The sequence below is a fragment of the Lichenostomus cassidix genome, chromosome Z (genome assembly GCF_008360975.1).
Source record: "Lichenostomus cassidix isolate B80296 chromosome Z, HeHo_3.0, whole genome shotgun sequence".
NCBI lineage: Eukaryota > Metazoa > Chordata > Aves > Passeriformes > Meliphagidae > Lichenostomus > Lichenostomus cassidix.
This window is the reverse complement of record NC_139511.1, coordinates 13,024,157-13,039,692: the sequence shown is the minus strand read 5'-3', so window position 1 is coordinate 13,039,692 and position 15,536 is coordinate 13,024,157. Positions and strand designations below refer to the sequence as shown.

Below are 15,536 nucleotides of genomic sequence, written 5' to 3'. Positions count from 1 at the left end.
GCTCTACCTTAATTAGCCAGTCTTGTAGAGCTGAAATGCAAGCACAGTTTCTACAAAAGAGTACAGCTGATCAAGAGGATTACATGTGTAAAAATAGTTATGTGATCATATAAAAATATGTGATCAAATATTTTTAGAAGGTTGAGGCCTAATAGTTCATGAACAAATAATTTCAACATATTCTTTTTATTTACTCTTGCCTACCTACATTTTTGTGTTTCTTAGTGAACAACTAAATTGACCCAATACCAGGAATGTCCTGGAAGAGGTTGGGTTTTTCAGAAATAAAATTCAGCTAAATTGCATCAGATACCCTATCTCAAATAACAGAAAGAGACATACATACAATATACTATTCTGATGCTTTCAAAAATATCTTGGACTAAAACACTCAGATGTAGCTGAGACAAAGTTCAGTTCTCTCTTTCTTCAAAATGTGATGCAAGGACATACTTTTCCAATTTTTCAATGAAACATTCTCCAAATTACAGTTCTGTTAAGCTTATAAGCCACTCATAAAACCACAGTAATTAAATATCCCCTCATTGTTAACATGTCACATGTTCTGAACAACTGTGGTAATTGCATAACAATACCAAAGGTAATTTGTTGGTCATCAATATTTTTCTCATAAAGTGCTACAAATTGTTGGTACCCAATCAATGAGATCCTCACAGACCTCTGTAGTAGTATTCTTCTTTAGTGCTATATAACACAAAGAATATGCTTTCATAGCTTTTCCAATAGTTCAATTTCAGTCATCATATTTACATGTTAATTAAAATGTTCATGTAAGCATTTGTAGACTTATGCACTCTATCTTTTTTAAATGGAATTCCAAAGCAAATAAAAGCCCCTCGAAGATAATAAGCTTAAACAACAAAATTCCATGGGTAGTAGAGATTTTAATACAGGCTGTGATTTAGACCCGATTCTGAAAATTTCTTTCAAATAAAGCTCACAACGATTTCTGAGAAAAGAATTGCACAGTAGATTTGAATGCATAAGGATCAATTTCATTCAGTAGTACAAACAATTTGAAACTCATCCAGCACTATTTTTCAACCTTAAAAATGCTGACAGCACAAATAAACTGCCCAGCACTAGCCTTCACAAAAACAGATACCATATTTTCCCATTAATTTTTATGTGTCCAGGACACAGACTGCACTTACAAGCTAATAAGCATGTGCTCCCATTACCAGTGTTAATTAATTTGCTCAGATGTTAATTTAGGAAACACCATTGATTTCTTCATCTCAAGCTATTAAAACACAAAAGTCTATTATTAAACTACTAAAGCAAAAAACTAGGCTTTAGAAATCAATAACAACATAAATACCAGTAAAACCACCAAGACAGAAATTCTATACCCTTGAAATATGGTAGATCCTTTATTATCAAATATTTGGCCATTTCAATTTTAAGCCTGTTATGCCACAAATTATTTGATTTCCTCAGGAATCTGGTTCTTTTAAGGCTTTCCACATGGAAACACTGAAATCTGTTCAGTAGGAGAAGCTTGTTTTAGGCTTAAGGGGCAGATAAACTAAATATATCACATTCTACCTTCAGTTATTAAACTGCCCCCATGGCAGAGTCCAAAAATGCTTAGTATTTCACTGGAAGTACTTCAGTACTTCATTCTAGAAAATATGTGTAAAGTACCATTAGGAAAAAAAAAAACAAACTTTACTTTTGGCTTCTATATAATGAATAAGATTTTTTTTTAGATCACATGGTTTTTCTCATCTGCACTATATAGCAATTACAGACTCATTTAAAAAAAAAAAAAAGACTGGCTTTTGACAAGAAGTTCCACATACATTTGATCTTAACTTTATCTGGGTTAGCAAGAGTGAATTATGCAATGTCTCATACAGAATCAATATAGCAAAAGCAAGAAGCAAAAGCAGTATTTCTAATTGTAATTACTTACATGTCATATTGTAATTAACATTTAAAATTCATTCCTTGTTAGATGATAATTTCAAAAATTCATTCTTATTAGATGATGATTTCAAAAATTCATTCTTACTTTTAACTCACTGTCCTTTAAAATATGCAATGCATAGGCAGCTCTTCCACTTCCTTTATTTTCACCTAATAGAAGCTGCCAATTAATGTTTTATTCTTTTTAGAGTCAAAAATTGGCAGCTTCAGAGTGAGCTGCATCCTGATAGCATCCCCTGCAAACAGGATTTTCCATTGGAAAGACTACTGTCTGCACCTGCCCAGCTTTGCAGAGCAGAAAGAGGAGCTGCTGGAACAACAGAAACCTTAGCAGACTCTCATCCTCCAGCAGCCCCTTACGGATGAGCGACACGATCAGTGTCTGCTGCTGCGAAACCCCGTCCGTGCCGCAACAGGTGCTGCCGGCAGAACCGTGGGGCTGGACAGGGAACATCCCATCCCTGCAGCTGGTACAGGATGCTCCCAAAGCAGCTACCGCCTCAGGGAGAGAGCCAACAAACCTACCTGGACTCTGGGCCGTGACCATCCGTGTCTTCTGGACTCCGCCAGCCGCCTGCACACCCTCTGTGACTCACACATTATGCATTCCCATCTCCTACTCCTCCCCCTCTTCTGCGCAGCGTCCAGCACTCTCCTCCCTCTCCTGCCTGCTGCTGCCTTCCCACTGCTGTGGAGATAAAAGGAGGTGCGATGGAAGAGGACAAAATTTTTCCAAAGCCCAGCAGTTGCCACTGCACTGCTGCAGTTGATACAGAGCCAGCCCCTCCCGCCGCCGCCTCGGCAGGTCTTCCACTCAGCTTGGACTGCACTGTTGTACTACTGTGCGCAGCAAAACTGGCAGAGTTTATGACTGTATTATAACAGATTTTGGATTCAAGTCCTCATTGGCACCAGAACATGCAGCTCACCTTAATTAACAGCTATTCAGAGCTCTGGATGGAGAAACAATTCTTTGTTAGAGAAACAATTTCCAATCCCAGATGAGAAACAATTTCCAATCCCTAATATCAAATTCATATTTAATGGTCACCACAATTCCAAGAATATCCAGAGCCACAAGAGAGACATAAAGGCAACCCTCAGATCGGGTCAGTGTTGGCCCCCAAATTCACAATATCTCCCATTTAATAGTAAACAGGTATCAAAACTTCTTACCCAATAAAGGATAGAAGGCAGAAATAGAGCACAGAAGTATTCAGGCCAAACCAAGACAGAATCTAGAACACACTTTACCTTCTGATGTCATTAATCTGGTCACTACATCAATCTGTATTGAGTTATGATATTTGGGAATAATGGAAAGAAACATGAAATGGCAAAAAAGATGCTAGAGCATTATGAAAGATTAGAAAAATTACTTAGTAAAAGGCACACAGACATCAAGAAGCATTTTGCTTAAAAAAATTACGTTTTAAAGTAGAAAGCATTCCACCTAGCAAGCCATCCAGCCTAATGTAGAATCATAGCAGGACAGGATGAACTACATCTGAGAGTTGTTAATTTCCCTCCTCTGACAAAAGAATGAATCCAAATAGTTATCTCGGACTACTACCTAGTTTTTTTAGGTAAGAAGAATCTCTGGATTTATTCTGTATATAGCTAGAGAGAAATCAATATTGATAAATAAAAATTTGCAGTATAACTGATAAAGGCATAGATAATCTAATATGGAATGGAACAGATGGAAAAGTAGACATTAATAATCAGAAGAAACTGTAGCTCTTAAGAGTGGAGGATATATTGGGGTGATTCACCAAACATTATAAAAATCCTCTTTTAAAAATACTCAAGTGTATTTTTTCTTCTAAAAATCCATGTTGTGCATCTAAAAAGAAATTCAGGTTGTTCTGTCTGATAATGATTTATACATTTAATCACTTCTTGCTAGTTCACCTTGGTTTATATCCGAATGTATTTTTTGATCAATATTTTACTATGACCACATGTACCAGCGTCAGTTTATCCAAGAAAAAAAAAAAAGGAAGCAAGAAGTCCTTCAACGGCCAATACTATCAGTGCAGAATTTTGCATCAGACAGAACTTAATGTATGAACATGAGAGATAAGTAGCATGTTTTTCAATACCATTCTGTTATTATATTTCAGCCTCAAAATCTACATCCCGTATTGTTTTTCCTGACTGGATCAACTGGCAGAAAGGAAATCAGAGGTATAAGATTCCTCTTTATCTTTTACTCTATAATGTTGTTTCGGTTTATATAACTTACTTCATGTTTTCCTTTTTTCAGCCAGTCTCTGCACAAAGTTTGCTTCCCACCAGCTATCAGAAGGGCAGCCTTGATAGTCATCAGTTCTCATTTACAGAAGGCCTGAGCACATTAAACATTGCCAATTACCGATCTAATTACCAAAAACTAAGGAAGAGTAAGAATTCAGACTTGGGTTTAGTAATTCACATGGTTATTTTCATGGGATCTTTCAACAAAACTACATTCAGATACAAAATGACTATACATTTTGCTGTGTTCTCTGACTCAATGCACGGTACTCCATGTTTTCTCTCAGTCCATGGGGATTTCCTGATTACTTTTTTTCATTTTCATCATACCACCCCAGGGATCTGCGCTTCCTTTTGTTACACTTGAGGATGAGAGAGCTCCCATAGGATTTTGCCAGTGGTGGTCCTCAAGCAGCTGGTAGGCTGATGGTGAGTGACATCAGACACTCCACACACACTTTTAGCAATTCAGCATGCAACCCACACTGTGCCCCCAACCCTTACAAATGCCAGAGACAGGCAATCAGGACTGGTACTGGATCTGCAACAGATCTGGCATTGCACAGAACTATGCCTCCAGGTCAGCCTTAACTTCTCTTTTCAATAAAAGCCGTAAATAAGGTGTATTAAGTACACCCCTCAACTCTGTTCGGATATCCTTTGTTTTGTGTTGTAACGTGTGTCCTTCCTGTCCCTGACCCCGCCCCCCTGACCCCTTCTGACTGGATGTGAGTCAGGACCGCCCCCCATCCCTAGAGATAAAATCCCCAGCAAGATCCGGAACAGCCTCTTTGGTTCTGGGCTCATATGGAACCTGCACCCTCCCTTGCCTTCCCTTCCCCCTCCCCAGTCTCCCCACTCCTCCCCTGTTTTCCTCAATAAAAACACCATGCAGACCAGGAACCAAACAGCTGCCTTTCTAAACCTGCAACGCTTCTACAAGGACCGCGTCTGACCAGCCCCACAGCTCGTGGCCATGGAATGACCATCCTGCGTGTTCCGGTTCTGGGGCAGCCCTCCCCCCCGCAGCAGGGGAGAGCTGCCTTCAGGTTTTGCACTGCTGCAATTGGTGGAGAATGCGGGCAGCGGTAAGAACTTGCCTAGACACGCCGGGGAGCAGCGGAGCCCGCGGGAGCTGGGGGGCGGCGGGAGCCGGCGGCGCTCGGGGAACGGCGGGGCCGGCGGCGCAGCCACGCCGGGCCGGCCCGAAAGGCCGGGCTGGGCAGGGCCGAGCTGGCCGCTGGCCCGCGGGGCCCACGCCTCCCCGCCGGCCCGCGCGGGGCTGCGGCGGAGCGGCGAACGCACGGCGGGGAGCCGCCGACGCAGCGGGACGCTGCCTGCGCTGCAGACGGAGACCACCCTGGCCGCGTGGCCCGCACATGGGCGCCGCCATCTTGTGAGCCGCCATTTTGTGTCGCGGGCGCCCCTCCCCCGGCGAGACCAACTCTGCACAGCCAAACACCATCTCTGCTGTGCAGCACACGCGTTGGCCGCGCGCTGTGAGACTCTTTAAAGACACAGGCGAGTCCCAAGAAGAGGACCCTGAAGGGACTTGTAGAAAACTTGTGAAGTCTGTATTGAGTTGCTGAGGATAAAACAGTGATGAAGAGGACTGCAAGGGACCGGAAAGCGGTGACCAGTCTTGTCAGTCGGCAAAAGTCTATCAAGAGTAAGAGAGACTCTAGTGGTGAGCCGATAGCGCCTACAGTGCCTATTCAGGGAAATTTTCCGACCCTGGACCTCTGCTAAAGGTGTAGTTTGCAGCAGAGGAGGAGTGAATGTTTGTATGAATGTGATTTGGAGGCACCCCCCAGGGGAGGGGGTGGGAAACGTGTGAATGGCTAAAGGCACCCCCCAGGGGAGGGGGTGCAAAAGTGTGAATGGTTGAGTCATAGAACACGGCAGGGTGTAGGGCTCTGTTTTAAAACCCAGCTAATTCTTTTTTATTTTAACCTTAGACAGATTAACAAGTGTTGCATTTTGAGAATTGGGCTAGAGAGGGCTTCCGGAAAAGGCCCTCTCCACCCAATCCTCAAAAAAGAAAGGTATTTTCTTTAGTTAAAACCCTTTTTCGAGTTACAGTATGTTTTGTTTACCCCTATTAATACCTTTCCTCCTTCCCATGTCCCTTCTTCCCTCCCATTCTGATAAGGAGGTAACTAGCAAGGCTGCATCCCGTCAAAAAAGACGCTGAGTTGCTACCGATACTCTCAGGCGCCTTGCCAGTCCCCCCCTTGTACCATCACCCTTAAAAAATCACTCCTCACCCCCTTTTTTTCTACCCTCTTCTTCCCCAAATAGCCCCTCTACCATGCTCTCTAAAAATTTGCTTTTCCAAAAATCCCTGTGTCTTTCCAGCTGTGTGTAAGCTCTGCCCCTCTCCCTGCATGTCAAAGCTGGGGGGGGCACTGCAGACAGCACAGCCCCGTCGTGCAGCAGAGCAGCAAGATATACCTGACCTCAGCCAAGCAGCTTCAACTCCAGCCCTACTGAAGAAATTTCTACCAGCTCCAAAAGACTCTGAACTAGAAAATTTTTTTTTCCTTTTGTATAAGAGAAAAAGTGGATTTGTTGTAACGTGTGTCCTTCCTGTCCCTGACCCCGCCCCCCTGACCCCTTCTGACTGGATGTGAGTCAGGACCGCCCCCCATCCCTAGAGATAAAATCCCCAGCAAGATCCGGAACAGCCTCTTTGGTTCTGGGCTCATATGGAACCTGCACCCTCCCTTGCCTTCCCTTCCCCCTCCCCAGTCTCCCCACTCCTCCCCTGTTTTCCTCAATAAAAACACCATGCAGACCAGGAACCAAACAGCTGCCTTTCTAAACCTGCAACGCTTCTACAAGAACCGCGTCTGACCAGCCCCACAGCTCGTGGCCATGGAATGACCATCCTGCGTGTTCCGGTTCTAGGGCAGCCCTCCCCCGCAGCAGGGGGGGGCTGCCCTCAGGTTTTGCACTGCTGCAGTTTTGAAATAATTAAAACTCTCTAAGCGAAAAATGGCTCTGCTGCAAGTAAACCAATACTGAAAGCACCTAAATAGAAACAATGGATTCCAGTTTGTTTGTTTGTTTTGAAACCGTGCCTTTTCCATTTATTGGCATCATCTGAAAGAAAAGACTACAGAAGAGGGAGTTAGAAGAAGAAACAAATCCCTGAGAAAGAACACATGACTTAAAGCAGCAAGAAGAAAAAACATCTGACAAAGGCTTTCAGATGTCTATTTTCTCTTCTTTACATTTTTGTTTCCATTAAGAAAGATTTTTGTGTTATATCAGTGCCATTTGATTTTCAGTAAGAGGTATTGAAATCCTAATCTACAAATACTAGAAACCAAAAGTAAATGCTATAATAAATTTTTTATTCATAAATGCTAGGAAAATTGACCTTTGTTTTCACCTGCAACATCCAAGCTTCAGAATTCTGGGCTAAGCACTTATTTGGATGCAAGTACCAAACAAAGAGATTCCAAAAATTTTGAAAATTTTGTCCTGCACAGTTTTCCATATAGGTGTATATCTATCACCTTTTCTGGTGCCTTAGCTGAAGGAGGCTCAACTACTCGAAATGAGGAACAAGAAGCATGTGCACAGCTCTTTCATAGATTAATCCTTAATTAAAATATATCAGACAAGTTGTTTTTGCCTCTTATTTACTTATAAATAAATCTCTCCAATATGACGCACTTCAAAGATATGTAACATCCACCAGATATAGGCAGATACTGAGGCTGATCTTGCTCCTTTCTTCACAGAGCAATCAAGAAGATATAGATTATTTTCCTGCAAGAAATTAATTTGGTCTTGGGAGTTAGCTGTTGGGGTTATTTTAAGTAGATTTTCTTTGAATGATGGTCCATGGTGTTGAGCATTTGCACAAGACAGACCATGCTAGAGATGCCACAAACACTTATAATCTTTCCTGCGCACGTGCAGCTGTAGCTTGATTTTTGATTCTGTACAGATATTTGTTTGTTTCGCTGCGATCTGGCTTGCATTCCCCTTGTTCTTCCTCATGACTTAGTGTGATTCACACTGGGGAGCACATCTAACTGGCAGTATTGAAAGCAACAGCAGCCAGAACTACAGAACGTGACTTTAACAGCGCAGCCTTCAGCGAACAACGCTAAGTCAGGCTTCAAAACGTAGCAGAACTGACCAACACTCATAGCAAAGAGGTGTGTTCATCTCAGAGCCTGACTAGTCTGTACTAGCAGGCTTCTGACCTGCTATCCCATGGCAACTTAGGATCACATTTGGATTGTCTCTTCTTCAAAATGTGAAATGAGGTTTCTGATCGCTTTCTGATTGTCCTACCTGCACTTTTCAGAGACTCCTATCCAGCCAGCCCATGCCAGAGAAATGCACAACCACTGCCAAGTGTCATCTGATGCCAGGCACTTGCACTGCTCTCTTTCTTTTTCCACATCCTTTTGTTGGGCTGGGAGACCTTTAATATAAAAATCTTGATTTTACTGCATAGTTTCATGATGAATAAACAAACACATGCAGAAAAGAGCAAAAAATGGAAAAATACAAACAATGTCAATAAACTGAGAAGAGTGAATGACAAAATTTTAGTATTGTGCTTCTGACTGAGTGGTTTATGCCAGACTGGTTCATGTGCAGACAGTTGTAGGTAAATTCAGATTTTGATCTTCTGTTTTTCAGAAATGTCCAGGATTTAAGAAATTGAAAAATGAGAAATTCCAAGATACTGTGGTCTTTCTCAATTGACAAATATTAATTTGTTTATGCTTCCTATGATGATTTTGGTAAAGGTTAGCCTCTTTATGGTATAGCTCCTTACCTTTATATGGATAAAGCATGCTGATGTTAACATTTTAAAAGAGCTTTTAACAGAAAACTGTATTATTATAACTGAATTATTCCTATTATTAGGAAAAGTAAATGGTTCCTAGCATCTACCCATTAAAGGCTGCTACATTTTAACACACATTACAGCAGAAACACTATGCATAAGATTACAACTTTTTGGTTATTAAACTTAAACTGTCATTTGACAAGACTTTCACAAAAAGTGAGATGGCTTTTTACAATCGTTAATTTAAATACATTAAATTGTACTAAAAATGCACAATAATTGAGAAAATAACTGCTCCAATGTGACTCTGAATTTAGTGCATCTAAGATGCCGGTGATCAAACTCTATCATGCCATTTTGACACAGTTTAGGCCATTTCGTGTCACTCTAACGACGTAAGAAGAATGCCATCTCTGAAGGGTTGGTTTGGTCTTACTAGGTTACATAGCTCATTTCCAACCACAGTGCATGCTTACTGGCTTGTTGTGCCCCATGGAAAAACAGCAAGATAAGATTTGTCAAGAACTGTCTGCCTGATCCTCTAATACAGTTATTGTTGTTAAATAAATTTAACAAGTCTTGTTTCTTCAAATCAAGTGTGTTCAGCTCTTCATTTGCCTCATGTCACTGACAATGTACATTCTATGCAGCAAATCAGAAGTTTTCTCATAAAATGTCTATCAAAACACATAACTTCTGAGCATGTCAAGCACTACACTGTAAATTCAAAAAGAATGGTTATCAAAAATGCCTTTTTCTGAAGGTAAGACATAAAAAAATATTAAAACTTCTCTATAATCTCTTGCATCTAATTTGTTCTTAATTTCAAAGTCCTCAAAAACTATTTAAAAATAAAAGCAAGAGGATTCCAGATGCTGCACACAACTTAAATTGCTTTACCAATTCACAGTTAGGCATTTTGTTTGCTTTCTTTCAAATAAGGGAAAAATTTACTTGGAAACACAAAAACCTCCATGTTTTTCAACTTAAGAATTGACTCTTTTTAAGTGGAACACTGAAATATCTTCATGCTAGTTGATTAACTTCCCCCCTCAAGATCAAAGACAATTTACCTGAGTAAATGTGAAATTAAGTACCAACAACAAATATAAATTTTCAATTGAAAGCTGTAAGACCAGGATTTGTGTCTCACAAGTAACTATCTCCTATATTTATGAATTTATTTTCCTGGCTGTGTGGAATCTGACATTAATCTTTGCTGTAATATTGTTTCTACAAAGAAACACTGCAAAAATTTAGTATTCTGAGGCTAAGATGGTGCTTCTGAGGACTGTCAAGCATGTAGAGGAGAAAACAGCTAAACAGTGCTAATACAGCGGATGTGCTCATTTTGGACTTCGTCCTCAAGGGAAGAAATGTAACTTGTCAGTACATCTGCTTTTAGTTTCATTTACACTCTGTGCTTTGAAGACATTCAGGATTCCCTTCTATTAGCGTAATGCTCGATCTGCAACATTTTTAATGTTATTTCTAATGAAATAACTATTTTCTATTGTTGCTCTAAAATGTTATGTATTTATAATATCAGTCTTGTGACCTGAAATTTGAGTACCTCAGATGCAAGCAAATCAAAAATCAAGCCACTTAATTATGTTTATACTGCAAATCATCCTAAAGCAACAGCAGGTAACAGTTTTACACGTGGTTTGTTATTTGTTATCTAGGTATTGCAGAAGCCTTCATTGATGCAGTAACGCCACTTGATTTATAAATATTCCTAGAAAAACATAACACATGTAACAGTTCTATGAAACACATTTTCACATAGTCTTTTAATTTATGGCATTCTAAATCAAAAGAGAGATTGTTCAAACAAGAAATAAAAACATTCCATGGGAAAGTAATATACAAAGGAGAAATTACTGAAATGCATATTTAGGGCACAGAGCATAAAATAATAAAACCCATATTGTTTAAAATCAGTATAAGATAAGCTAAATTGATCTTTTAAAGTTGTTTCCAGTTTATGCTCACCATGTGTGGTGTTTCCCTGTGGATTGTTATTTTACTTCAATGGCAGAGGGAGGAAACCAGCTAAGCTCAGTAACCATACTGCATAGCACAACGTAACCATGGAAGCATTTGTCCACTTGTCAGAGCCTCTCCAGAATGATTCAGCCATTCATTTCATTGAATCAATATTGAAGCTTTTAAGATTTATTACTTGAGGGAGGAGGAAAACTAATAAAACAAACTCCTTGCTGCTTCCCATTAAATACAACTTGTCACAGTAGGCATATTAATACCTTGTAAACACTTTACTGATGCTGTGTGGGCTATGTTACTGTCTCTCCTGATGAAGATTACTAGTAATGCATTTGCATTCACATGCGTGATACTCATTGAAAGAACTTAAAGGTTTCTGACATGTTCTGCTGTCCTGTATGGAAGCTGAATAAAACAGAAAGACAAAAGTTGGAAGAAAACAAGGGTGGGAGGAATCTATTTTAAAATTCATGAAAATGCTCCCTTCAAAGAGTTTGTTTCTACTAGATCATTCTCTTATTTATTTCATAAACTGAGCTTTTGTAATCACATGTTAAGTGCTTAAAAAAGTTGAATGGGATGATTTATTTTACAAGCACTTTCATATTTGTTAAAATATGCTGTAGTTATCTAAAAATGACAGAAGCAAAATTGAAACAAACGTTTTGTACGAAAAACAATTTCTTAAGCTGTATACTGATAAGTATTCGAGATTACAAATAGTTATATATATTTCTGTTGTAAACAATTTTGTATTAAAAAATTGAAAGAAAGCATAGTAAAATATTTACAGCTACGCTATTTCTACTTATTACAAATATCAGAAGAAGACAGTACTAATACAACCATTTCATTTACACTTGCATGCCTTTAAAGGTGAAAGAGTTCAAATATTTGTCAATATAGCAGGCTGTGCATGTCACACCTGCTTCTACATACTAGATTTTTATGACTCTGAACGAGACCCTTCACAATGAGACAGCACTGCTGTCTCTCCTACTCCCCTCTACTATTCCCTCTCCCTTTAATAAAAAGCTGCTCAGCATGCACCACTATTCCAGTGAGGAGGAGCTTAAAACAAAGGATGAAAGTAATGCTAGGATATTTCAGAGAACTCCCTTGCTTGCCTATAGGCCTCTGTTCACATGGTAAGAACAGCAGAAGGGTGGAAGATGCAGCTGCACAGCTGACAGAATTGCAGGGGTACCCAGGCCAGTACGAGGGCATTTTCCCACTCAGTGGAATGACATCAAGGTACAGTTTTCAGAGAAGGCTTTTCTCAGCTGTAGCTCTAGGTAGAAGTGTATCAATACAGAATACATCCACTGTAGAAACTTGTAAACCAGTGAGCTTGTAAGTGAGGAAAGCCTGTATCAGTTAAGATATAATCTTATCCACACAGCCATGCCACCAAGAGTGAATTCTCTATATCAACGAGGCCAAAGGAAGCTTCTGCCACAGCTGAAACGATAATGCTTAAAAAACACCATATAACATTCAACTCCTGCCTGTGGGGATAAAAACTATCAAAATCCTTAAGCTTTTTATTTCCAAAACCAAGAATAGCTTTCCTGAATGACAAAAAGCCAGTATTCACCAATCAAGTTTGAAAAAGCATACATCTTGGGGCAATAACAGCAAAAATTAATTCCAAAGCAAAATAAAATATAAATACAGCTTATGGTAAAGGGAACTAGAGAGTAGATACTTTAAATCATACTATATAAATTCCAGAAGATTAAAGACAGAAAGGAAAGCCACTATGTTAGCAAGACAAGTTTAATAACCACATTTTAAATGTCTGTAACAATCAATCACAAAAAGACAAAAAGTAGTTGAGACTGACAGCAAAACTAGCCAGAATAATGAACAGGCTTATGTGGGATTTTACTTATAAGTTGATAAATGAAATGGATGGAGTAAATATTCCTTTCTTGATTTTTAAGATGGTAAATAAATTAATGAATTAAATCATATCTTATGCAAATAGTGCAATTTGGTTTAATTCTGAAAGATTATAATTAGAATGACAAGTAATTGTGCTGGTATAACAGAACAGGATTTACTTCTTAATCCCATAACCACGTGGTAAAAATACAGTGCAATGCTTTGCTAGCATTGCTATTTAAATAGCTTTAAAACCAGCTGGTAGATCTTAAAAACCATTCCACAGTAAGAGGTTATGAAAAAAACATATGTTTGTTTTTGGCACAGTGGTAGAGAGAAGACTCTCTGAGTAAGGCACAAGGAATATGACACTGATCACGTAGATGGTTAGATTTATCACTAATACATTATCTAAAATTTTGTCAATGCAGCATAGAATATAAGCAGGTCTAAAGCGTTACAGTATCAGCAAGCTCAGAAACATAAAGGTTTACAGGCTTTGGCCTTACAGAATGCAAAATGACAAAGCACCAAAGTGCCCATGGAGCTACTTTAGGATTTTATCTTCATATGTGACCGGATCCTACTGCTTTTACTCACCCATCCAAAAGTGAGTGTTCCCTTCCTTTGGGCTGGATCTACCCTGCAGGCATCCCTGCCAGCAGGGCATCCACACAGAAGATGCCTGCAGCCTCAGGTTTGCCCCACTGGCCCAGGTTGCAGCAGTATTTAATACCGCTGATGTGTATCAAAGTCAATTGCAATCATCAGAGCTCTCCCATTCCTCCGGCAATTCCTACTTGATGTGCCTCTTAAGACAAATCACATTGCCACCAGAGACAATTCCAAGAGGGGAAAATGTGGAGACCTTACTGTCTTTTGTCACAGTCCCAAAGTTTTATTATGAAGAAATGAAAGTATTTGTATTATGTAGTTCAACAAATATTAAGAATAGATCTCCTCAACACTATCTCCTGTAAATACAACACTCAGAACTAGTTGTTTGTCATGTCAATATCGGAGGAAAGGAAATGAGAATACTACAGTGATACAGCTCACCTGGTAAGCTGGTTCCATTAAAACAAGTCATGTTAACACTGCTGAATACCTTCAAAGCTAAAGTAGAGGTCTTCTGAATCATTTTCATCTGAAGAAACTCAAGCAGAGAAGCAGTTCACCACAAGTGTCGAACGTGATACTGTGACTGGGAAAGAAAAAACAAATAAGTGTCGTCTCCAGATACATCAACAGCAGATAAGTGACAAGTAGTTGAGGTGGTGGAATTACTTTTGTACATGGCATTAATTGAGTGGATACTTGAAATTGCATAAATACTGGTGTCTGCATTTTAAAAACAATGCTAAAACCTAGAGAGGATCTAAATAAACCAAATTTCTCAAAACCAAGACTTAGAAAAAGTAGAGAACAGAAGTTAACAAATTCTGAATGCTTCATTAATTAAAAACAAATGAGATAAAGACTTGAAGACAGTGCAAATATTCCCTCAGAATAAAAACAAGATAAATACTGAAAGGTTTCCTTACTTTAATCAGGGAAAACATATGAAATACTAACACCTATTGATGTATTTTAATAGAGACTCATCCAGCAAAAAGTGGAAAGAATTTATAGTTATCTTTAAAGCAAACAAACAAAAGCCCAAAACCAAACAACAAAAAAACCCCAAGAAAAAAACCAACCAACCAAAAAAAAAAACCAACCAAACCCCACTAAAACAAACAAACAAAAACCCCCACCACCAATACCAACCAAAAAAACCAAACCAAACCAAAAACTACCAAAACAAATTAAGCAAACAAACAAAAAAAAAAAAAAAAGAAAAAAACCAAGCCAAACAAAAGAAAACAAAACAAAAAAACCCCCTGTGAACAATTTAAAACAAATTTTCAAGAAACTATACTGCATTTTTGCACATTGTTTTTAACATGACTGAACAGGCTCCCTGATGGATTTTCCTTTTCAGAGGGTTCTTGAGCAGTAAATCAGAAGCAAATATGCAGTTATTTATAGTTTTTGGGAAAAAAAAAATTAACCAACGCACCCTACTGGCTGCACTGTGGCAGGCACACAGTATATTTCTAATATGGATACACATTAAATTAATTAAATTAATTTAAAGAGTTACTGATTCCTGTCAAGTAACCAAAGCAGAACAGCAAATATGTAAAATATGACATGTAAAATATGACATAGGGAAAATACGGTCTCAACCCAATGATAATTTTTCATTTACTGTCATTTAAATCATAACAATAGCAAACTAAACAATTAAATTTTATGGTCATTTTAAACCCATTTTTATTGTTGGAACCTTGCTAACTAAAATGGATTTCTGCTAGTTTTGAGGATCAATGGCTGGACTTAATGATCTTAAAGGTCTTTTCCAACCTGAACAATTCTATGATTATAGCTAAATGTATACATGGAAATACCTCCACTGGAGAACAGACTATGCAGAGTCTGTAAATTTAGCATTATTTGCTTCTTGCATACTTCTATAGACATCTTAAGAAAGTCCCCTTACAGCATCTTAGTCACAGCTTAATAACTTCTTTTGGATTTTACTGGAGCTCCAGATCTACCTTGA

The 15,536-nt window shown here is 38.9% G+C and overlaps 1 protein-coding gene across 3 annotated transcripts in view; it reads right to left on the bottom strand.

Annotated features, from left to right (window-relative positions):
* The window catches only part of ADGRV1 (adhesion G protein-coupled receptor V1), a 275,778-nt gene extending 261,174 nt beyond the window's left edge, over window positions 1-14,604 (bottom strand). For 2 of the 3 annotated variants that reach the window (XM_085042779.1, XM_085042782.1), the window contains exons 1-3: window positions 13,988-14,604; window positions 8,527-8,659; window positions 2,479-2,641 (exon numbers count right to left, since the gene is read on the bottom strand). In XM_085042779.1, the coding sequence (XP_084898905.1) occupies window positions 2,479-2,500 (22 nt within the window). In that variant the 5' untranslated portion in view covers window positions 2,501-2,641; window positions 8,527-8,659; window positions 13,988-14,604. Of the gene's footprint in view, window positions 1-2,478; window positions 2,642-8,526; window positions 10,015-13,987 lie in introns of those variants that run through there. The other variant, XM_085042781.1, reaches the window with a different exon arrangement.
* Between the last annotated feature and the right edge of the window lie 932 nt (window positions 14,605-15,536).